The 25,258-nt window shown below is 38.4% G+C and overlaps 1 protein-coding gene across 1 annotated transcript; it reads left to right on the top strand.

Annotated features, from left to right (window-relative positions):
* The first annotated feature begins 105 nt into the window (after positions 1–105).
* rem2 (RAS (RAD and GEM)-like GTP binding 2) lies at positions 106–25,258 on the top strand. Its single transcript, XM_084412200.1, has 5 exons — positions 106–629; positions 1,605–1,926; positions 2,515–2,588; positions 13,062–13,239; positions 24,155–25,258. Exons 1-5 carry the CDS (start codon positions 618–620, stop codon positions 24,481–24,483), a joined length of 915 nt encoding a protein of 304 aa, XP_084268326.1. The 5' UTR covers positions 106–617; the 3' UTR covers positions 24,484–25,258.

Genomic DNA, 25,258 nt, shown 5'->3' with positions numbered 1-25,258 from the left:
TCTGAAGCTGCTGTCACCCAGAAAAGAGGGTGTACAGTACCATCTGCAACTCATGACATCTGTTCCTGTGCAGTTATTCGGTAATGAAGTTTAACAATAAAATCTGTTATAAACATTCACAAAACCACAAACCAGGAGTTCAATAATTTGCAGAGCAGAATTAGGACTGAAAAATAGTGATACATAGAATATAAACCTTTAAATATTTCTTTACCATGCCATTAGATTTACATGAATCAGAGAGAGATCCAGAAACATTGGGAGCATTCAGGTAACGACTGGAATGAAGAGGCGTGTCTACGAGGTGCGGGGGCGGGGCTACACGCTCTCATATGTAAAGCCACTATTATAGAGACAGGTGTACAGTAATACGGGAGTCATGCAGCGCAGCCGTTCACAGAGAAGCGATTAAATGTTTACCATTAAGTCAAAAGGAGCATTTTTTGCGCGGTTAGAGTAATATTGGGAGCGTTTCTTTTTTCCAGACTACAGCCATGTGATGGCATATGAGTCGAGTGTAATGTAACAATCCCCACCGACGCCTGTGCAGTTTTTACGCTCAGTGACATGACATGGACGGCTGAGTGTCTCATTGAGAGCGGATGAACTGAAGAACGATGTCGGACCAGGTAAGACGCTTTCCCGTGCGTGTGTGTTTGTGTGTGTGGGGGTTGTAGGATCCTTCACAGGTTTGGGATATACGCCGGCGTGTACACACCCTCTCTTCTTCTGCAGCCTTTATGTTGACTTTGTTTATGTAGGAGTGATTGTGTTTTGAAAAACATTCCTTTACTCATACAGTCGTAATATTTCAGTTTAGTGTCTTTGTAATGATAAAAACGGTCAAAAATATCTATGGTTATCTTGATAATCACTGTAACTTAATAATAGGCTACGTGTAAATCTTCATTGTATGGTCGACTAATTATTCATGAGCCTAATGATTTGCATACTACTTCAATATTCATGATGATATTCAAAATGATGTTGTTATTCAAAGTAACTGTTACTTAAGAGCTGGCCTTGGGCTACCTCACCCCAAGCATCATACTAGATCTTATTGTTTCAGTGTCTGATTCACAATAACGTCTATGATTAATTAATTACCTCCTTTCAATTAGTATAATTGGCTGTCTATGTGTGTCTTGCATGTCTGACACCGGATCAGGCGTACAAGGTCCCTGGCACACCTGCAGTGCTGCAGCTAGATTAATTGCCATATTAATATTGATGCCAGTTGCCCTCACAAGCATACACAGTAAACAGTTTAAGAGCTCTCTTGGTGATTTTGCTTGATAGAGATAGATGGACAAAGCCCTCAACATCATTGAAACTGTGAAAACCCATTATTTGCCACTCTTTCTAAGCAAGTGATGCTTGTTTATGTGAATGGACACACTGCACATTGTTTTGACCCACTTTCGTATAATGTGCACTGCACAAGTTAGGCTAAGTCCCAGAGGATCACAATCCTCCCCCTTGCACGTGAATTGTTTTGATACATTATTGATTTAGATATATTATGGACTGACATTGTTCTTGGTGTTCAGTTGGATTGGATGAAGATGCTTGTCTCATCTTGATCTTATCTGATGATTTCACAGGATTATGGCTTAACTCTTTCGGCTGCACCCCAGCTCCGCAGGGGCAGCACCCCCCTGCCAATCAAGCATCAGCTGAGGAGAGAGGAGGCTGTTTCCGAGGATTACGATTGGGCGCCTGGGCTCAATGAGCCTGCGACTCCGCAAATCAGCGTCACCAATACCCAAGATTCGCCTTCCCTAAAACTGCCGCAGCAGAAGTACCACGGACCCCTTCGGATAGTCCTACTGGGCCAAAACGGAGTGGGCAAATCCTCTCTGGCACTTTGCCTTGCTGGACTGTCAGACAGATCACTCTCTATAGACTCTGAAACCCAAGCAACCGGTAAATATTATATTTATACAGCTTTCTTGTGCTCAGCATCAAGCGTCAGGATGCCAAGGACTGTACTATTTTTAGATTTGCTTTGGATGAAACACACTTATCACCTCACAGACACTGAGATCACTAGCGTAAGGCTCTCAGGATTTGATTGGAAATAGCGGAGTGGGTGCCGTGCAGGCATCCATCTTATCTCAGGTCTTTCATCATCTTGTGTCTTAATGAGGTGGGAAAGAACCAGCAGAGTGTTGCCTCGGCACAGACCCTTTCTGCACAAACAGAGCATGTCATATAGTAGAGGATAAAGAGCCAATCAGACACACAGACAGTTTTTTTTTTATTCTTTAACCTACCTGAGCTGAGTGTTCTTGTGCATCGATTCTGCACCAGCTAAATTACTGTTACACAACATCTAGAGTCCAATTCTGAACTTGCATTTCAAAACTTCTTTTGTGTTCTTTCTACAGATGTATTATTATACATGAAATTGCCAGTTTCTGCTCAACTGCAGAAATAAAATGAGATGCTAATTGATTTTATTTCATCCTTGAGTGTACGTTTTTTAAAGATGTATCTGTGTGTGTGTTGTAGATGAGGGTTACCAGCGGCGAGTGACTGTGGATGATGAGGACAGCTCAATTTTAGTATTTGACAGTTGGAAACAGGTAAGTCAAAAACTCTCCCAAATGCATAAAAGCAGGTTTGCTTCAAACACTGTTTCTTTATTTTGTCTTTTATTTAGTGGCTTTCAGAATTAGTTTTGGTGCTTGCAAGGTGGGAGTGTATTATTATTCATGAAATATTTTGAACTCATTTTGAATTCATTGCAATAAACTACGATCGAACAGCTTAACTTACATACTTAATTCTTAGTTAATTAGAAAGATAATTTCAGCTTAGGCGTGCTCTATTTTACTTTTAATACAATTAAGATTACGGCCTTTTCCCTCTGATATGCATTGATAGAATGTTCAGCATTCAAATTGTAACGAGTATCGGTGACGTCATCATAATATATGCATACTGAATTGTGATTGTTCTTGCCATCCCTGTGTTACGTAAAAATGTATAGATGTTGAATCATCTGACAGAAAACAAGACTCATACTTATTGTCATGACAACAGCAAAGTGACTGATGCAACGTGTCATTTTTCACTGAACTGAAGTCCCAAATCCTAAGCTTACCTAACATGATTCTTTTGCAGTCTTGTGTGCGCGGGTATTTGCTTTAGGAAATGTGAATCTAGTCTTCTTATATCTTCACTGCAGTGTTGGGGAAGCTACTTTGAAACTGTAGTTTGCCAAGCTACAGATTGCACATCATTTATGATCAATTTTTTTCATAATTTATGAATTTATGTCTGATACTGCCCCCTTGTTCCCTTTGTCATGAAATGGTCTCAAACGCATCTATTGAACTATGGTGCTGATTGAGACTTAATTATATAATTATTACATAATAATATAATTTATATTTACTTAAATATGTTCTACATAACAAAAAGTAAATACCCAATACATAACTGAGTAGCATTTAGGCTTATTCAATATTTTGTTACCTACACCACTAAAGGGATAGTTCATAAAAAATGTCGTTTCAAACCTGCATGACTTTCTTCTGCAGAACACAAAAGAAGATATTTTGAAGAATGTTGGTAACCAAACATTTATGGTTACTATTGACTTCCATTATATGGACAAGAAACAGACATATTTGATCAAAAAACCTTCTTTGATGTCTCACAGATGAAAGAAAATGGTATAGTTTTGTAATGATGTGTGGATGAGTGAATTATCCCTATAAAACACCATGCAGGGACAGGATGAACTGAACCGCTAGATTTACTAACACGAAATCTGATTTAGTGTTAGCACTAATTCTAAGTCTTAGTTATTAGTTAACAGTAATAACTAAGTCTAACACTAATTTACTAAACAGACGGTCTAACACTGCTTTAATTGCATTGCATGCATGTACAGTAAACCATTAGTGTAAAAATCTATTGATTGAGCAGACACACTCTTTAAGTGGTTTAGAAAATAGAGAGCGAAGGATAGAGAGGTTAACAAAGACATAAAAAGATGGGATGCAGAGAAAGATGAGAGAAATAGGCTCTTGACCCTCCAGCCAAGGTTTGTCTGTTGTTTGTCATATCTGTTTCCTTTCACTTTAGGGCAAATTGTTTTCAGTTTTCCCGTAATTTGTTCCATTTCTGCTGAGTGTAACTGGCGGGTTTAAAGATCCTTTTACAAGCATTTTATGTGTACCCTCTATAAAATCAGCCTGGTCCAGTTTTCCTTGTTATTTCTCAGTGAATTATGACCTCTAGTACTTTTACACTGTAAAAGCCACTTGTTTGGCAGTAAACTAAAATGATCTAATGGATCAATACACTGTGGCATGTATTATTAAGCTTTTCTGTCATGATTCCTGCTTTTGCATCAGTGTATTGCAAAATCGTATGTTTTCGTGTCATTAAAGGGATAGTTCACTTTGAAATTAATTTTTGATATGTTTTAGCTTACCTCAAGGGCATCCAAGATGTAGGTGTCTTTGTTTCCGCAGTAGTTTCAATTTTTATATTTTTAGGTCAAACCGTTCTTGTCTGTCAGTCATATAATGCAGGTCGATGGTCACTGGCTCAAAACACAAGCACAGAGTCAAATTAAAACAATTCCCTACGTCCAAATGAAACAATTCCCCATCATAAGTACACTTGATGGCCTAAGACACGAAACGAGCGGTTTGTGTGAGAAAACGAACAGTATTTATATCGTTGTTATCTCTTGAAAACAGCACACGTCCAAATGATCTGACGGCGCGGGCGGGTATAGATATATACATAGATGTCGCCTTGGCTACGGTTTCGTTCCAATGAACTGCAGTAGCGAAGGCGACATCTAGTGTATACCTCTATACCCGCCAGCGGGCGGGTATAGATATATACACTAGGTGTCGCTTGGCTACGGTTTCGTTCCAATGAACTGCAGTAGCCAAGGCGACATCTATGTATATATCTATACCCGCCCGCGCCGTCAGATCATTTGGACGTGTGCTGTTTTCAAGAGATAACAACGATATAAATACTGTTCGTTTTCTCACACAAACCGCTCGTTTCCTGTCTTAGGCCATCAATGTGTACTTATGATGGGGAATTGTTTCATTTGGACGATGGGGAATTGTTTTAATTTGGACTCTGTGCTTGTGTTTTGAGCCAGTGACCATAGACCTGCATTATATGACTGACAGACAAGAACGGTTTGACCTAAAAATATCAAAATTGAAACTACTGCGGAAACAAAGACACCTACATCTTGGATGCCCTTGAGGTAAGCTAAAACATATCAAAAATTAATTTCAAAGTGAACTATCCCTTTAATATGACAAATCTAGATTGTCAAGTGAATGATGTACGGTACTAAAAGTATACTGTGTGGCAACAGGTTAAACTTATACAATACCATTCAAACTTTTGGGGGCAATACGATTTTATTTTATTTTTTAAAGAAATGAATGCTTTTATTCAGCAGGGATGCATTACAGTTATCAAAAGTGACTTTCTGTTCTGATCCTGGAAAAAAATCTTACCAATCCCAAACCCTCTCATCCAATCTTTTGGGAAGCCTTTCAACTATAACATGGCTTTAGGGATTTTCTGAAATGGTCAAATCCAATAATTAATTTACAATGTTATGATGTAGTGTATATCTGGCAGAAAATGTGGGACTATTATGGGATGGATGGTGGGGGGTTGGAGGGGTGGGCTGGCTTGTTTAGAGACTGGTCTTTGATGCTGACCCTTGTGAGCAGTGCCATCTCATCCGAAGCATCTGTGTGATTGAATTATTTACGTTCATCTTCGTCTGGGATTGATGCCTCTCTATTAGTTCTGACCTCACTTCTCTCTTCATTAATCAACCACCCTTTCCTCTTTCTTTGATGGTCCAACCCGTTTGACCATCGCTTAAAACATAGGACATTCACAGAGTCCTAAATACCAGTTAAAATTCGTCTCTTGCTGTTTGGTTTTATGTGTGATGTATGTATTTCCTTCACACCTGCTCGCATGACAGGCTAAAGCATGTAGTGTGGGTGTATCATCCACTCATTGCTCTGTTTATACTCTGAAATATGATGATAATTTTGCCTGGAACACACAGATGCATGTGCTTATTTAGATGTGAGTGTCTTTTCTATCACTAGAAATTATTCAAACACCTGTGAATGTTATGTGATATCATAGGGTTGTGCATATAGATGTTTGACACACCACAGGGGTATTAGGTTGCCTTTGTAGCCATGTTGAATATTCAAATTTATTCAAATCCCTGGGCAAAATTTACGTGACCTTTTTTAAATGATGTTTATGTGTCATCAGATCTCTCCTAAATCAGATGCTGTTTGTTACATGCATGAATGTCAGTAGTGATACTGCTATCACAGAATGACTGCGAGTTTTGGATTTATTCCAGGGCAAAGAGGGTGAGAGCAGTGGCTGGAAAAACTCCAGACTCCCCCCATTCCATCATTTCTCTTTCTCTATCTTGCCATTTTTCTCTTTCAAAGCATCCCTCTTTCTCTCCGTCTAACCATCCGGCTCTCTTCCTCGGTGGCACATCACATCACATCACGTGACCTCTGACCTCACCCACTGCGTTGCATTCTATACCCGTTCCCCGGTTGCCATGGCTACTGGTGGTTATAGCAAACAAAAGGATCTCAGATAAACTATGCAGTGATTAATTTTTATTTTACAGATGCAGAGATTCAGTGCTGCCCTTATAGCTTTATGGTTCACTGATTTCAATCTGTAGCTTATGGATTGAAGCCTCATCATGAAGAACGTTCAGCTGAAGTCTGTCAGTAAACAGTTACTTTGTCTTTTATTTCAGGGTTTATTGGAGTAGTGGTTTGAGCTGCACAACTGATCCAATCAAAATCGATATTTCCTTGCATGATAAACCATAAAAGGCTGTGATTTAATTAAAGAAAAATATGCAATGCACTGCATGCTTCAAAGTGAATTAGTGGTGTTCTGTTTTGTGTGTAGTCTACTACAATGACTCCCATACAGGAGTACTTGGAAAGATTTTGATTTTGCTTCAACAGAAATCATGACAATAGGGTGAAATTAGGGCTGTCAGAAAATTAAGCTGTTAATCACAAGGTTTTTTTTTGTTCTGTAATTAATGCCTTAAAGGGCTAGTTCACCCAAAAATGAATATTCTGTAATTAATTACTCACCCCATTGTCGTTCCAAACCCATCAGACTTTCGTTCATCTTCAGAACACAAATGAAAATTAAAAATTTGAGACCTTTTTACTCTAACCATCCATTGACAGTCTACACAACTACCACTTTGACGCTTCAAAAAGGTCATAAAGAGATCGTAAAACTAATCCGTATGAATTGAGCGGTTTAGTCCAAAATTTTCTGAAGAGACTCAATCACTTTATATGATGAACAGATTGAATTGAGGCTTTTATTCACATACACATTGATCAGCGAACATTAACAGAAACTCAACCGAACCTGCTCGATGCGCAAGAGCAAACCTCGAGAATAACACGAGAATGAACCTCATTGGTTCTCAAGCGAGCATGCTTGAGCTGCTGTTTACCACAAATAATGTGTGAGTTGATGAATATGAATGAATATGTGAATAAAAGCTAAATGATATCTAGTATATTAGAAGTCAAAAAGTACTTGGATGAGTAGCTAGAGCCTTTTTGAAGGGTATGTGGGTGTACAATACATACTCCATAAAAGTTAGAGAACACTGATCTGCTACACAAGCTCGAAGTACTGTATTTGTGGCTGTATTTACATAGAGGTATATTCTCCAAGAGGTACAAAAACATTTTGGCTTAAATGTGAACACTCAAACTGACCTCTAAAATCAAACTAAACTAAAGTGTGAGAATACGGTGTGGTTCGCTTAAGAGTAACTCAATATATCTGCAGCAGAATGCTGGCAAAACATGACACAAATACAATTCAAATTGAGTTATTGCTTACTGGTTTGTTGTTTCGCACACTCTTTTGGATGCAGGTCCAATGATTTTATGCCTTTTGTGATTTTCTTTGATCCAGGCAGCAGCAAAATGATATGTTAAATGTTTATCAAAATTTCTCACAATATGTTTAAATTGATTTTTTGTCCAAATCGTACAGTCCTTGTAGTGGAAAAAAAAAAAGCAATATAAACATTTATCCCTTGAGTATCTTTAAGACAAAATGTAAGCATTACTAATTAATTCATATCTTAAGTGACTCAGTGAAGGTCAGCACTTTCCTTATTGTGAAACAGGGTCAGCATATTTGGATGCAGTGAAGAGGGTGCAGTAAGTTTACTCTAATGTTGCAGTCTGTTCTGTGGACTGCAGCCTCACTGTCAACTTACTGCATTCACTGAACCATGGAGAATTGGAGAGAGAGAGTCAGAGTGAATGAACTCATTTTCACACAGTGCTGCATCACTAGTAGCTGCAGAGGATGCAGGTCTATTTTGGTTCTGTTGCAGATTCACCAAGTTCACCCATTCTACACCTGACACATCAGCTCAATTAAAGTTTGGATTACGCACAGGCATTCATTCAAACATGCACATGCTCACAAACGTACTGTACAATCACGTACACTGCCCCGAGTCTAGCCTCAGTTAGCTCTGAGACTTGAATTGCTTGTGACAGCGGGGGGAAGAATGGCTTTAATAAGTCATTCTCTTTCCTAAAATAGCTGACACATGGTCAGTAACGTCCTTACGCAGGCTGAGGACGCATTCCGTCACCCGCCCAACCGTTGGTAGGCAATGGGAATTGCGTCACACATCGCTGCTCCGTTTTCTGTGCTCCAGCATGAGTGAGTTCCAGCACGGGAGGCATCAGCATGCTCTAACCTCTCTGTTCACCTATATCAACTACATGAGCCAAAAACTCAACTTGAAATCAATTTGCAGCCTAAATAGGGTGTGCACTGTTTCATTTTTCTATTGGCCACTTTGAATTGAAGACTTAAAATGAAACGAAACATGGAATAGTGCAGTATTAACTATTTTTCTGTGCAGATGATCTACCACATTTGTCTGAATTATTGTGGATACTGTGGCACACAATGCAGTGGGCATTGAATCTCCTTTTCCAGTGTATAAACAACTTGTTTGTGCACAACTGCATTGTGGGCCACAGTATTCAGCACAACAATTCAGACAAATGTGGTAAATCATATAGATAGATACTGTAGATAGATCAATTTAGTACATGTTATTAACCTTGTTTACTCATCCTCTTGTTGTTCCAAACCTGCCTGACTTTCCTTCTGAAACATAAAAAAGATGTTTACTTTCAAAGCATTTTTGCCGTACAATGAAAATAAATGCTGACCAAGGCTGTCATTCTGCCTCATATGTTCTTTGGAACAGCTTGAGGGTGAATAGATGATGACGTGACAGAAATGTCATTTTTGGGTGAACTAGCCCTTAAGCATTAGCATTAATTTCAGACATTAAACATGCAACTTAACAAAGTAATGTTGCATTCTACTGTTCTACTATTTGATTGTCTTTGCATATTACTGCATGTACTTGTATGCTATTTTCATAAAATAGTATGCAAGTAATATACAGCATATACTGTGCAGTATGAACTAGTATGCCATTCTAAACATAGCCCAGAGCAACACGACACGATGCTACCATTTCCTGTCACTGTATGGTTGACAGACATGACATGAGCTGGTAGACTAGGGCTTTTCGACTTGGCTATTATTAATAGATTACTTTGAGGTGAAATATTGATGATGCTAAGTGGCTCATATGGTTTTTGTTTACTGGGTAGGGGCCATTGTGTGTGAACACTGACAAGGCGGTTGTGGAGTTTGTAAATGTGTGAAGTATACGTCTGTTTATCTCACTCAGAGTGTGTAGTGTACTGCTGGGAGCGTTATGCTTAAGTACAGCTACAGCTCAGCCCTAGTGTCATTATGGACTCTGAGCTTTTTGTAACGTTCATTAGGGAGATGTTTTTTTCTTTGATCGTGTGCTTGGCAGAGAAAGCGGGTTTTTATTTCTGTGGAGGTATGCGTGCTTTGTGTTTATAGCAGCAGAATTGGCTTGTTCAGCGGCTGAGAAAGCACTTTTAGATGGGATGGTGTACTGTAAGTCTGTGTGTGGGATCTTGGGCCAAGTGTGTATGTTTGGGAGGAGGGGATGTGGACAGATGGTCTGTGGTGACTGTCTGTAGGGGTGTGGACCTCACTCTGGTGCACAGAAACAAACTCGGCACACGGTTAAGTCTCAACATCCAATTATTAGACTCGACCTCTCCCCCCTACGGAGTAACAAATTAAAGTCTCTTATGCACCATGAAATCCCTTTCCATATTTAAATATATTAGTTCATATGCTTATTATTCTAAATTTATTCTATGTCTTATACTTAATCTATGTGTGTGTAATTTTTTATGTATTTATTTAATTATGTAATAATACATCATATTATTCAATATTAATATTATTTAATAACAGCCATCCAGGGTGTTTCCCAGCCTATGGACCAAGATGCTGGGATAGGTTCCAGCATTCCCACAACCCTACATAGGACAAGCGGTTTGGAAAATGGATGGATGAATTATTTAATTATATTTAATATTATATTTAATTATATAATTATATAATCATATTTAATTAATTTATTTTATATTTAATTATATAATATCATATTCTCTCTTCTCAATAAAGTTTATCTTGTTTAAATAAATAAAAATATTTAACTGGTAAAGAAGACAAAATACTGATGAAATACATTTTTTTGCAATGTTTTCTCTGTATTGGCTTGTGGACCAGGCCCTGGTCTGATTTCCATGTAATCTTCCTGTGCCAGACGTGGCCAGAAGAGGTGTGTTTGTGTTAAATGACCCAGTAGAGAAGGAACACAGTTCTTGGGAATGGGTTCACTGTGGGAGATGAGTTGCGGGACATTTTAATTCCATGGTTTGCCCAGATTCTAATCTCCTTTATGACCTGCCATAAACTCTTCTTTTTTTTTTTTTCTCAACCAAAGGCTTAAGCACAGCAACAGGAACAGAGAGAAACAATTTCAGGGTTTTAAAGCTGAAATGTGATTTCTTTACCACTAGTGGCACCAAAGGGAATTGAAAGATAGATTTCCAAGGGATTGTTTATCTTCAATAGAACTGTTCAGGTTGTGAGCCTTGAGTTCCCTCTGGAACTTGCTTTGGGTGTTAGAATAGCAGTTTTCAATGTTTCAGTAAATGGTTAACATTACTTGATGAGATTTTCATGTTTTGTTGTACAAAATAAATGACACACAATCATACCTTAAGCATATACTTTTGTTTATGTTTAACCTATCTATCTATCTGTCCGTCCGTCCGTCTATCCATAGCATCTATGACACATTTTTTGCTCTTCATTATGTTGAATTAGCACTAAAAATCTAAAATTGTCCTGAGAGTCCATTTTACTCCTACCAAAATTACTTGAACGCATTTTATGTTGCAACTAACAGAGCAATATTGAGATCACCGCAGCGCTTATAGACTCTAAGGGGAATTCAACCTACAAATTGCTTACTTAACATCAGAAACTGCACTACAATTTTAAAGAAGATAAGTTTAAACAGAATATGCTCAGTGTGAGATTGTGGTGGAGAAATAGTCAAAGGTATATTTTGTTCCTTTTAATTAAGTCTTTTTGCAACATTATTTATCATATCTTCCTGACACACACAAGCACTTCATAATGGTAAATGTGTTTGTACAAAAAGCACCATGGCGTGGGGATGAGTATTTAGCTGGATTAGTGTGAAGGTTTTCATTAACCTGCTGTTATAGGGTTGATATATAGACCATTTCAGCATTTATTAAGAGTGCAGGATTTAATAATCTAAATCTGCACAAGAGGACAAAAAAGCTGGCAGGCATTTTTGCTGACAGCATGATACGGATTTTATGTGTGTGTGTGTGTGTGTGTTTCATGACTATAATCACTCAGTTTGTGTGATAAAGAACAGTGTAATAAGAGTGTGTGTTGCAAAACCACTGTTGGCTATAAATTTTCACACGCACACCTGCCTGTTTGTACTCAGAGCCATTAAAAGCTATCATTTTGTGTATATATCTGGTCATGAAAGGGCAGACAGTGACAGATGGGCCTGTATTTTGGTGGAAGAGCTCGATGTTATTAGTTAGACACTGCTGTACTCTCTCGTCTTGTTTCTCTGATGGAAAGACCTTTTGCTTTTCCCGTCCGGCCCCTGAGAGCCCCTCCATCACGATGAGCACTATCGACCGTGTCGCGCTGTCTTCTCCGCTCATCAAGATACGTGTCTGGTCCTCAGCGGAGAGAACCTCCTCCCCGTGCCCTTCCTGCGTGGGGTTGTGGCAGGTGGTTGAGCCCCCCTCTTCCCCCGTTGCTTCCGCCCCAATAGACTCTTCCTCTCCAGAGAAACTCTGCGTTTCTGAGGTTGTGTGAATCGCACCCTCCGGGGCCGAGTGCGATTGGCTCGGCTGCAATGACAATTTTTTAGGCAACTCTCCAGAGGGCTGGATTTTGCCTTTGGGGAAAAGGGGATGTAGGACACAGGCTTTCCATCTATTTATCTGTTCCTCATTCAGTGCAGGAAATTAAATAGGAAGCGTTCCATAGGGGACGGATACATTTTCTTTCTACCCTCAATTCATTAAAGATAGAGTGACAGCAGTCTTGTCATAGCTGGCAAGAAGAGAAACCCTGACCCCTGTGTGACCGTACTTTGGTGCTTTAAAGCGTTCATGGTGACGTTCTCGGGGGGTAAACGCTTGACTGATGCATCTGCTGCCCTTTCGAACACACCTGAGCTCAGTGGCGGCAACAACGCTGAAATTGTGAGCTGGAACAACAACAAAGCCATCCTAGATTTGAGGTTATCCTCCTTAAATCCCGCTAATCCTCTTTTTCGTGGACACAAACACTCCTGAGCCCCACACTAACAATAACGATCTTCCTCTTATTACTGACCTACCGTACCAGTGACAAATAATCATGTAATACTCTGTAAATAGCCTGTATAATAAGCACTCATAGTTGAGCTCTGCTGTAATTGGTATGTCTGTGATTTGATTTGATGTGATTGGCAGGAGCTGTCCACCCTGCAATGCGAGGTGTGCATCCTGGTGTTCTCGTTGACGGACAGGCGTAGCTTCCACCGGATCGCCCAGCTCCGCCTACTGTTAAGGGAGACGCTGCCGCACACCCCCATCATCCTAGTGGGCAACAAGAGTGACCTTGTGCGCTCCCGTGAGATCAGCACAGAGGGTAGGCCTGTTTTTAATCTACGTCTATGAGCACAGATCCCATAATTCAATGCGATTTACCGCATGTTGCATAGCTGGCAGAGATTACATGCAGGGAATGAAAATAATAGGGTTTTAGGTCAAATGAAAGAATAGCGTTTTACAGTAAATTAAACATTGTAAACCCAAATACAGATGCAGAGATACTAAAACAGAGAAAGGAGATAGGGAGAAAGAGAGACTCAGACTGATAGATTTAAGAATGAAAAAGACCAATTATAATTCAGTATGCAAAATAGACCAATTGGAATTCAGTATGGAGATTTTAGAACGACATTGTCGCTGGAAACATTACTTTTAATGGTCAGTATGGTCAAAATATTTAGAAATATAATAAAAGTCAATTATACACTACCGAATTGGGTTCAGTTCAAAAGTTGGGTTCGGTAATATTTTAGTTTAATTAAATATTCATTTAAAATTATACTTTTATCAGCAAAGACACCTTAAGCTGATCAAAAGAGACAGTAAAGACATTTATAATTTTAGATTTCTATTTAAAATAAATTCTGTTCTTTTGAACTCTCTATTCAGCAAAGAATACCTTAAAATGTATCACGGTTTCCATAAAAATATTAAACGTAAAAATGAAAAAAACATATTATTAATTAACAATATTTTATTGATAATAAAAAGAAAAGATTTTGAGCACTGAATCAGCATATTAGAACGATTTCTGATGGATTGTGTGAAGCTGAAGGCTGGAGTAATGATGCTGAAAATTCAGTTTTGCCATCATAGGAATAAATTACATTTTAAAATATATTAAAATATAAAACAGCTATTTTGAATAGTAATAATATTTCACCATATTGTTGTTTTTACTGTATTTTGACTGTATCCAATATCTACATATGAGGAAGTACAAGAAAGGAAATGAGTGTCTGATGCTTTTACAGACTGTCAAAAATAGAAATAGGGCATATGTCAATATCAAGTGTTTTCAGTGCTAGGAGCTCCATTTATAATTGGAGCAAACTAGTTTTTTTGTGTCGCGCTGCTGTAGGCTACCAGTGTGGTCATGTGAGACTTTGAATGCCGATGAGAGTCAACGGGAGGTTTTCAAACGTTTTTTTTAACAAACTAATTTTACATTTTCTAAAATATTTTTATTTTTATTTTAAATAATGTTATTTCCCCTGAAAATAGATATTGCACTGCTAAGGCTGAGATTATTAATAAAACAAAATAAAAATGGAGTCTTTATGTTATAGTTGTGATAAAATGGAAGTAGTGACAGATTCTTTTCCGTACATCTGAGTGATACGTATTATTGGAAAATAAAAAATGTAGGGCGGGGACTTGGTGCTGCTATCCATCGGTTGTAGATTGGATGGAGATTTGCGAGACTCCAGTCAATTGTAAGAGGTGGACTACAATGATTGGAGAAGTTCGGCATACATCACCAGAAAGTTGTCATTTAGATAAAAAATTACGAGGTAAAATAAATACAAAAACATGCATGGATGAATCATTAACAGTTAGATCAATAACATGCATTTAGAAACTATACAGTCATTTCATGGCAACTTTAAATGCTGTGAGAATAATAGCAGAAAATTGTGGAACTTTAATATAGTAATTTAGAGTACAGATCCCATAATTCAACAGGTAACAGGTCCACACAAGGTCCCCTGTGCACACCTCTGTCTGCCACACTTATGAGTCATCTATATTAACCTTGCTGCTGTGACTCAGCTTTTGTCTAAATGCTTCTATCTCCATCTGGCCGTATTTATATAAGGGGCTTCGTGGATTCCTGGCAAGAAGAAATCACTCAGCTTATCGGCATGAGCAGGTGCTGCTAGGAGACGTGCATTGGTTAAGTGGACACATTAGGGGCTGAAATGGTATATAGATTCTCTTTTCTGCTGTTTTCTCAGCAGGGCAGATACAGTTTTGTTTCAGTGACTAACTCAACAGATAAGTGTACATTTTAAATGCAAATTAAATACTTATTAAATACAGTTTTCTTTTAACCCAAGTCAGTTCAATTTAATTTTTGTGGTTTCTGCGACGGTATTTAAAAAAAAATGTCATCTACAATGTATGTGAAGAAATACACATTGGTGGGTGGTTGCAATAATGTTTTTAGTGGTTGCTAGGGCATTTATACTATACTATAATATTATTTTATATACAGTGAGGAAAATAAGTATTTGAACACCCTGCTATTTTGCAAGTTCTCCCACTTAGAAATCATGGAGGGGTCTGAAATTGTCATCGTAGGTGCATGTCCACTGTGAGAGACATAATCCAAAAAAAAAGAATCCAGAAATCACAATGTATGATATTTTAACTATTTATTTGTATGATACAGCTGCAAATAAGTATTTGAACACCTGAGAAAATCAATGTTAATATTTGGTACAGTAGCCTTTGTTTGCAATTACAGAGGTCAAACGTTTCCTGTAGTTTTTCACCAGGTTTGCACACACTGCAGGAGGGATTTTGGCCCACTCCTCCACACAGATCTTCTCTAGATCAGTCAGGTTTCTGGGCTGTCGCTGAGAAACACGGAGTTTGAGCTCCCTCCAAAGATTCTCTATTGGGTTTAGGTCTGGAGACTGGCTAGGCCATGCCAGAACCTTGATATGCTTCTTACAGAGCCACTCCTTGGTTATCCTGGCTGTGTGCTTCGGGTCATTGTCATGTTGGAAGACCCAGCCTCGACCCATCTTCAATGCTCTAACTGAGGGAAGGAGGTTGTTCCCCAAAATCTCGCAATACATGGGCCCGGTCATCCTCTCCTTAATACAGTGCAGTCGCCCTGTCCCATGTGCAGAAAAACACCCCCAAAGCATGATGCTACCACCCCCATGCTTCACAGTAGGGATGGTGTTCTTGGGATGGTACTCATCATTCTTCTTCCTCCAAACACATTTAGTGGAATTATGACCAAAAAGTTCTATTTTGGTCTCATCTGACCACATGACTTTCTCCCATGACTCCTCTGGATCATCCAAATGGTCATTGGCAAACTTAAGACGGGCCTTGACATGTGCTGGTTTAAGCAGGGCAACCTTCCGTGCCATGCATGATTTCAAACCATGACGTCTTAGTGTATTACCAACAGTAACCTTGGAAACGGTGGTCCCAGCTCTTTTCAGGTCATTGACCAGCTCCTCCTGTGTAGTTCAGGGCTGATTTCTCACCTTTCTTAGGATCACTGAGACCCCACGAGGTGAGATCTTGCATGGAGCCCCAGTCCGAGGGAGACTGACAGTCATGTTTAGCTTCTTCCATTTTCTAATGAGCTCCAACAGTGGACCTTTTTTCACCAAGCTGCTTGGCAATTTCCCCGTAGCCCTTTCCAGCCTTGTGGAGGTGTACAATTTTGTCTCTAGTGTCTTTGGACAGCTCTTTGGTCTTGGCCATGTTAGTAGTTGGATTCTTACTGATTGTATGGGGTGGACAGGTGTCTTTATGCAGCTAACGACCTCAAACAGGTGCATCTAATTTAGGATAATAAATGGAGTGGAGGTGGACATTTTAAAGGCAGACCAACAGGTCTTTGAGGGTCAGAATTCTAGCTGATAGACAGGTGTTCAAATACTTATTTGCAGCCGGATCATACAAATAAATAGTTAAAAAATCATATATTGTGATTTCTGGATTTTTTTTTTTAGATTATGTCTCTCACAGTGGACATGCACCTACGAGGACAATTTCAGACCCCTCCATGATTTCCAAGTGGGAGAACTTGCAAAATAGCAGGGTGTTCAAATACTTATTTTCCTCACTGTATATCTGATAATTATATATTGTTTGCTGCAACAGCATTTTAAAGATAGGGCAGGCAATTTCGTAGAGGCTAGCAATCGCAAATTAGCTTTAAAATCATAATATCCCACTCTCCCTTTAGAGCGTCTACAAAGCCACGCCTCCTTCAAAACACATGAACACACACAGCAGAGTCTGCAAAGCATCACGACACGAGAGAAGGCGTTAATGTCTCAAAGCACATAACATCACAATAATAATGAACGTAAACAACTCACAGAGCTCTTACTTGTACAACCTGACTGCTGCAGATTCATTTAGCCGTTGATAGTTTTGACAGAAACGCATAGCCTAAATGATTGAATGCAATGATTGGACGAACATTTTTTGGTCCTGAGACTTCCACAGAAGATATAAGTACATGTTTTAATATTTAGACCACTTCTATTATTGATTGCTATCAATTGCTATGAAACTAAGAGAGTTTCAACCAGTTGAGCAAAAAGTGTTTATATAAATAAAAATTGCCTACCCTTACATTTAATAAACATATATATATACATACAATATTGAAAATTGTCTTTTAAAGTTGCATACATGGCCCAAAAAATCTGAAGATGCACATGTCCCCTTGGTGTAAACTGGCATAGTGCTTCTTGTTTCTTCAATCTTCTGTAGTCATGCTGAAAAAAAGCAGTCTCTCTCTCTCTCTCTCTCTCTCTCTCTCTCTCTCTCTCTCTCTCTCTCTCTCTCTCTCTCTCTCTCTCTCTCTCTCTCTCTCTCTCTCTCTCTCTCTCTCTCTCTCTCTCTCTCTCTCTCTCTCTCTCTCTCTCTATCTCTCTCTCTCTCTCTATCTGTTTGTCATGCTTGGCATGTTTGGGACATTTTTTGTGTTTGCTCTGTATTATCTCACCCACAATGTGCTGGTGTTACTATCTTTATGTGTGTGTTTGTGTGTGTGTTAAAGTATGCCAATGTTAGTACACGCTCTCATATTCTCTCCCTCACACCTTTCTTTCTCTAATTCTCTCCTTCGCCTGCGTGGTGAAGTGAACCCCCTGTGCCATGTGTTTGCAGGACTGTGATAAGGAGGATAAGGAAAAATCGAAGCTTAGTGGGTTTGTAATCATTAAGAAAATGGTGTGCAGGCACTTTTATGTATTAGAGCTGATAACAGGGCGGTGCCATGGGAAGGATGACATCAGAGGTGCTCTATTCTTTTGGAAAATTACATCCAGTATAAGCTGTATTCTTCTGTTTCAGCAGTCACATGATTTTGCTGCTCATCTTCCATATTATGACCAACTCTAGGGCAAAGGAATGGCGAATCAAAGCAATGAGGAAATTTATATGCATTTATATAACCCATTTCTAAATGCCTGCACTCTCTGATATTGGTGCTATATGGAGATAGATTGTGGATTATATATATGAAGAGTTCAGATGCAAAAGCCTCTAAGTGCCATCTGAAATTTTCTTCTAGAATTATCTTTTTTATCAAGCTCGTATATTTAAGTTCAGTCATTTCACTTAAATGACAATTAATAGGTAATTTTCATTGCCATTTAAGTGAAATTACTGAACTTAAATATACGAGCTTGATAAAATTGATCATTTTAGAAGAAAATTTCAGATGGCACTTAGAGGCTTTTGCATCTGAACTCTTCATATATAAATATATATATACAGTATTTACATGTAAATATTTGTTTAAATAAATACATGCATATGTGTGTATTTTTATATACAAAATAATTATACACAGTGCACACACATTTATTATGTAAATACAAACTTTTATTTTGGATGCGATTAATCGTTGCCCAGCACTAAATAGATGTCCACGAAAGTTAGATTTAGTAGGGTTTTTGCTAATTTGGGATTTGTAAAAATGTTTTCAGAGACCTTGGATCAAATCCAGTCCAGTCCAGTGTTTTTCTTGGTATCTCTGTTCATATCACTACCATTACTTTGATTGGCGGGAAATTAGCGTAAAAGTCTACTAAATAACTTTTTACATTGTCAAAAGGAAATGTAAATGGCCATGTTGTGGAAGTTGCAAAGGTGTTTATATGGTGTTTTGGGTGGTTGCAAGGGCATGGACCATTGGATGCTATTAAGTTCTAAATGATTGCTATACGTGGTTATGTATGACTTATTTTCACAAGACAATATACATATAACTCATTAGATTGCATAAAGAAATAGTATGAGAAGGTTAAAAAAGCCTTAATTAAACATACAGTTCATTCATATTTTCAATGAATGTTAACTTTGACTCTGTTTTCTTATTAATACTTTTATTTAATAAGGATGTGTTAAATCTATCAAATGTGGCAGGAAATATGTTTGTAATGTTACAAAAGATTTTTATTTAAAATAAATGCTGTTCTTTTAAACTTACTATTCATCAAAGAGCCTGATTTTTTTTTTTTCCACAAAAATATTAAGCAGCACAATTTTTTCAATATTTGATCATAATAATAATAAATGTTTCTTGAGCACCAAATCAGCATTTTAGAATGATTTCTGAAGGATCGTGTGACACTGAAGACTGGAGTAATGATGCTGAAAATTTTTCATAATATTACTATTACACTGTATTTTTGATTAAATAAATGCAGCCTTGGTGAGCATAAAATACTTCTTTAAAAAACATTTAAATAAAATCTTACTGGCCCCCAAATTGTAAATAGCAGTGTATGTTTCTTTTAAATTTGACTGAGTTGACCGTTGATATCATATTTGATTGCATATTTGAAACAAACAGTTTTAGAGATGATGGTATGTTGCTATTCATGTAAAACAGAAAATAGCTCTTACAGAGATGGCTACAGTGTGCCTTTTAAAGACACACTTCTCAAGCTGCACAATTTGAATGCATCTTTAATATCCAGAGCACAAACTGTATGGGATGAGTTATGCTCCGAAGTTGAATACTTAGGCTTTTGTTTTTTTTTCAAACCTTTAACCCCAAGTATGAGCGTCAGTAAGCACCACTAACAAGCACATCAGATTGGTGTGGCACGGAGAAAAGGACCTTGTATGAAGTACAGAGGACGGATATGCAGACACATCTGTGCTAGGCATATTTATTCCTCCGGGTGCTGCAGCTAGTGTGGTCATCGATTCGGAAATGTTCTGAATCTTTTTCTGTCTATATCTCGCTTCCTGCATCCGATACAAACACACAAGCGCACACACACTGTGTACTCAGCTTCATGTAAATGGGTTTCATTTACATTCTGTATTTGCGAGTCAGCTATTTGACGCTGACATTCAAGCCGTATTTAAACAGGCACACAGACTCTGGATGCGTACATGCTCTAAGGTTATACAGGCTAAATCGTTGAAACAGAGACGCCTAACCTGATGCAAGTGAAGATGAGTCAATAGCCATAAACAGAATTTACTACTCTGGACTGTAATGCTACACACATACAGTAAATCTCCTGTCTGCTGTGGCACAACAAATGGGTTCTCCTTCTTCTTCTCTCTCTCTTTTTTTTTAAAGATAACAGGGTCCATTGTTTTATTGGGGTAATATCCTGCGTCTTTTATCATTTATTATTTTCCCTTATGTTTGTCTATATTGTGAAATATTATTGCAACTGTTTTCCACTTTAATATATTTTAAAATGTCATGTATTTCTTGCAGAATTTTCAGCAGCCATAACTCCAGTCGCATGATCCTTCAAAAATCCTTCAAATATGCTGATTTGGTGCTCAATATACATTTATTATTTTTTAATCAATGTTTAAAAACAGTTGTGTGCTGCTTTAATATTTTTGTGGAAACAGAGATATTTTTTCAGGATTGTTTGATGAATAGAAAGTTCAAAAGAACAGCCATATTTTTAAATATAGATGAATTATAAATGTCTTTACTGTCACTTTTGTACATCAGTTTAATGCATCCTTGTTAAATAAAAGTATTAGTTTTTCTCAATCGCTTTGGCACATTTTTCGAAACAGTCTTAACATTCTCTAAACTGTAAGTGCAATTGTCACAATTGTTTACTGTAACATCAGAACTCTGTAGTCTGCAAAATGTAATTACTCACCCAAAACATTTAATTCATGCTTCAAAACCTAGTTTTTGTGTCTGTAGATTGGCCAAAGCCACCAAAATAAAGAGTTTTTTTGTCAGCGTGTGAGCCGTACTGGTCATAATGTTTAGATGTTTTTTCACCATGGAAATATTTGTTAAATGCACGCTTTCTACTTTTTAGTTGACACTGTATTTTTTTACACTATACAAGAATGTCAGTTTTGTCTAGTTGAATGCTCTTATGTATCACACTGAGTTTTTTAGATATAGATTTCAGCAAGCAAATGTACTAGGAAAAGTCAATACTGTAGTACTCAAAAAAGAAATTATATTAGGTGTCCTTATCTATTTTGTACTTACATAAAAAAATAAATACAGTGTACTTATTGTGTTCATATTGTATTGCAAAACACTTTTGCTGCTGTTGAGGTGGGATATGGGTACGGTTAGGGACAGGCTTGGTTGAATGGGGTGGTTTAAGGGGTAAGGGAGTAGTCAACTGTGTAATTCTAGATTTAACTGTAATTACATGCAGGTTTTTTTTTTTTTTTTTTAAATGTAAGTACAACGTAAAAACATGTACACAATTTTAGTGCATTGTATCAAATTATTTATTTGCTGTTAATGTTAGTACATACTAGCTAAAGACACCTAATATAAAGTGGGACTGAACATTTTTATTTATACAGCACATTTGTAGAAATGTGGTACATGTAAACTGAAAATTCAGTTGCTTGTTAATTTTTACATATTTTATTACAGTATGTCTTCCCCTAACACCACACATTCTTACATATCGTCCTATTGCTCTTCCACGACGAGCAACTGTGTATTTTCAGTTTCTACAAAAATAAACTGCTGTTTATGGATTTAGATGTTCCTGCATGTTCAAAAATGGCAGTGATTGTGCTGGGCAAACTCCATATAGCCCTACTGTATGCTTCCTAACTTGATTGGTTGATTGGTACGATTGTTATTTCTATTTCACTACAATCGCAGGCCATTTGTCAATTCAGCAGACATAGGTATTTATGGAATATACATGCATGTCTGACAGATTTTGATAACTGAATGGATCATTTTGCATGTGTAGGCTCGATGAAAGAATGTTTAGAAGTTGTGAAGAGTTTGACAGTTTCACTGAGAATCAGCTTATCAGTTTTGATCAACAAGCCATGTGCATTTAGATGTTGTGCAAATTGTAGACAATTGTACTTACTCTTTTGCACACGTGCCAAAACACATGCAAATTGTTTAAATTAATAAGAAATCCAAATCTGATGTGAACAAGAAACTAATTGTTTTGAGAAAAAAAGTCTCATTCGAGAATTGAGCCAAAGCGATTGAGAAAAACTGTAATGGCTTCCAAAAAGCAATCTTTCTGACCCCAACGTTTTGAATGTGTATTTTCTGTTTTCCTTACATGTTACATATTATCCTATATCTTTCACAATGTAAAAGGCTTTGCTAAGACACTGTTAAACAATTAAACAATGGGGCTGTGCCAACGATACTGGATCTTTATGATTAAACAGGCTTTATTTGCTACTGTACCTTTAAAGGGATACTCCACTTTTTTTGGAAATAGGCTCATTTTACAACTCCCCCAGAGTTAAACAGTTGAGTCTTACCGTTTTCGAATCCATTCAGCCGAACTCCGGGTCTGGCGGTACCACTTTTAGCATAGCTTAGCATAGATCATTGAATCGGACAGGACCATTAGCATCTCTCTCAAAAAAATGACCAAAGAGTTTCGATATTTTTCCTATTTAAAACTTGACTCTTCTGTAGTTACATCGTATACTACGACCGACGGAAAATGAAAAGTTGCGATTTTCTAGGCTGATATGGCTAAGAACTATACTCTCATTCCTGCGTAATAATCAAGAAACTTTGCTGCCGTACCATGAGTGCAGCAGGCGTAATGATATGACGCAGCGCCTGAAAATAGTCCCCAGCTCGGTAACTTCCAACGTGACCGGGACTAAGTTTGTCTAACCTATTAGACCTATTTTCAGGCACTGCGTCATATCATTACGCCTGCTTTGGTCATTTTTTTGAGAGAGATGCTAATGGTCCTGTCCGATTCAATGATCTATGCTAAGCTATGCTAAAAGTGGTACCGCCAGACCCGGAGATCGGCTGAATGGATTCGAAAACGGTAAAACTCAACTGTTTAACTCTGGGGGAGTTGTAAAATGAGCCTATTTCCAAAAAAAGTGGAGTATCCCTTTAAGACCTCCTTGTAACTGAACTCCGTTGTGAAGCCTTTTTGCATATGAAATAAGTAACAACACTTGCTAACGGGTTGTAGGTTCACGATCGGATCCAATCTAGTTGCCACTGTTCCATCCTCTCAATAGCAGTCTCTTCCCAGACAGCAAGATAGTGTCTGCCCAGATCCGGCCCACATCTGGTATGTGTGAAATCCACGTGTACCAGATGCTGTCTGGGTTTGCAAAGCCTGTGACAGATTCTCAAAACAATCCATGCTGAAATGTGTCACACAAACTGCTAATGTTTAATTGGTAAACAATAATTCCATAAACATCAAGCCACTTATTTCTAAGGTTGAGATCTTTCAGAAGGCTACAATGACCTACAGCCTGGATAAAACACAAAGTTTGGTGGGCTTGTTGTTAGTTATGTACTTTACCATCTGAAATAGTATCTTCTAATTCTAAAACTTATCACATCAAACTGAAATGTTTATTTTACAAAAAGTAAATTTTCATGATACACCACTTATAAAACTACACCTCATCTGTGGATTGGCATGGTAAATGTCTGTTTCCCGTGTTTTTCTCTCTGTCTCCTCCTTTGTTTCTTCTCTCAGGTCATGTCACTTATTCACAATGGTGACGTCTAATCGAAATCTAAAGTGATCTAATTCAATCCTGTCCACACACCTCCGAACAAACACACCCACACACACGGCAAGCATTTAGCCTTTATTTCTCCTTTCCTAGAGCCCCTCCGTGCTCCATTAAGTCCCACTCAATTGATTCAGTTATCTAACGCTAATCTGTGTTGATATGACAAGAGATTGTCAAACTCCATCTGCGTCTGTATCACTCAATCTCTCTCTCTTTTTCTGTCTCAGAGGCGCACTCCAGCGCAATGATGTTTGGCTGCCTGTATCTGGAGCTCTCCGTCTCTCTGGACCACCGCACCAATGACCTCCTAGAAGCGGCTGTGAGAGCGGCCCGGGGCCACAGCCTGGGGCCCGGCTGGACGGAGGGGTCCCCCTCAGCGGCCCGCCGAGAGAGCTTGACCAGCAGGGCCAAACGCTTTCTGTCAGGGCTCGTCCCGCGCTCCCACCTCGGCCGAGACAGGGACAGGGAGGGCGACAGAGACCTCAGCAGACACAGAGGAAGCAGAATGCTCAGACAGAAGTCACGTTCTTGTCATGACCTCAGCGCTCTAATGTAACCGAAAACCACAGAGAGAGAAGGGAGAAAAGGTGTTAAAGGAGGCTAGAGGAGAAACTGCATGTGAGATTGACAGGTGAGGAGATAAGAGACAGTGTTGCCACACCACTTCACAGAGGAGATAATTCTCTGGAGATATTACCTAAACTAGTATGTGTGAAATTATTTGTTTATACCAGTCTCTCAGTCATTGAATGTGACAGTGGTGCAGCGAAACCTAGCAGTGTGTAAACTATCCTGACAGAACATGACCTTTAAGGTTGCGAGAGGCCTGGAAACGGACAGGCCGACACACACATAGCGCTGGATATCAGTATAATGAGCATATCATGCTGACTGTGACAGGCTGTGACGATAGAATAGCTCCTGTAGAAGTCCCTGCTGAGAAGCATGCTGACACAGCACGGATGCAGAATCGTAGTAAAAGTTTTGTAGTAAAAATAAAAAGGCCCACCGGCACAGAATAAGATACTTTAGTTAATGCATGGATTTAGCTTTTTAGCTTTTCTCACTCTACCTGCACAAGAATAGAATTTTCAGGTTTAAGGAAACCAAATAAAGTGACCAGAATCAGTCATTGAAAAAAAACCTGTTGGTCGATAGGGCTGCACGATATAAAAAATAAAAAAAGACTGGCATTGCGATTATTTTGTTTTTCTGCTAAATAAAAAAATACAGGAATTTTCACCAGGTGACTTTATGGTTTCTGAAAGAGTGTGAACACCCACATTTTTCAAGTTTTTCCAAATTATTCGTCCCTAAAAGTATGATTCACA

Source organism: Rutilus rutilus, assembly GCF_951802725.1.
Source record: "Rutilus rutilus genome assembly, chromosome: 6".
Lineage (NCBI taxonomy): Eukaryota > Metazoa > Chordata > Actinopteri > Cypriniformes > Leuciscidae > Rutilus > Rutilus rutilus.
The sequence above is the reverse complement of the archived record's forward strand: the minus strand, read 5'-3'. Positions and strand labels throughout refer to the sequence as shown.

What these genes read in the sequence shown, in the direction of transcription:
- rem2 (XM_084412200.1), top strand. An exon ending in CTCTGAAACCCAAGCAACCG is followed by an intron (nt 1,927 to 2,514) that starts GTAAATATTATA and finishes TGTGTGTTGTAG; the next exon opens with ATGAGGGTTACCAGCGGCGA. An exon ending in CCGTGAGATCAGCACAGAGG is followed by an intron (nt 13,240 to 24,154) that starts GTAGGCCTGTTT and finishes TTTCTGTCTCAG; the next exon opens with AGGCGCACTCCAGCGCAATG.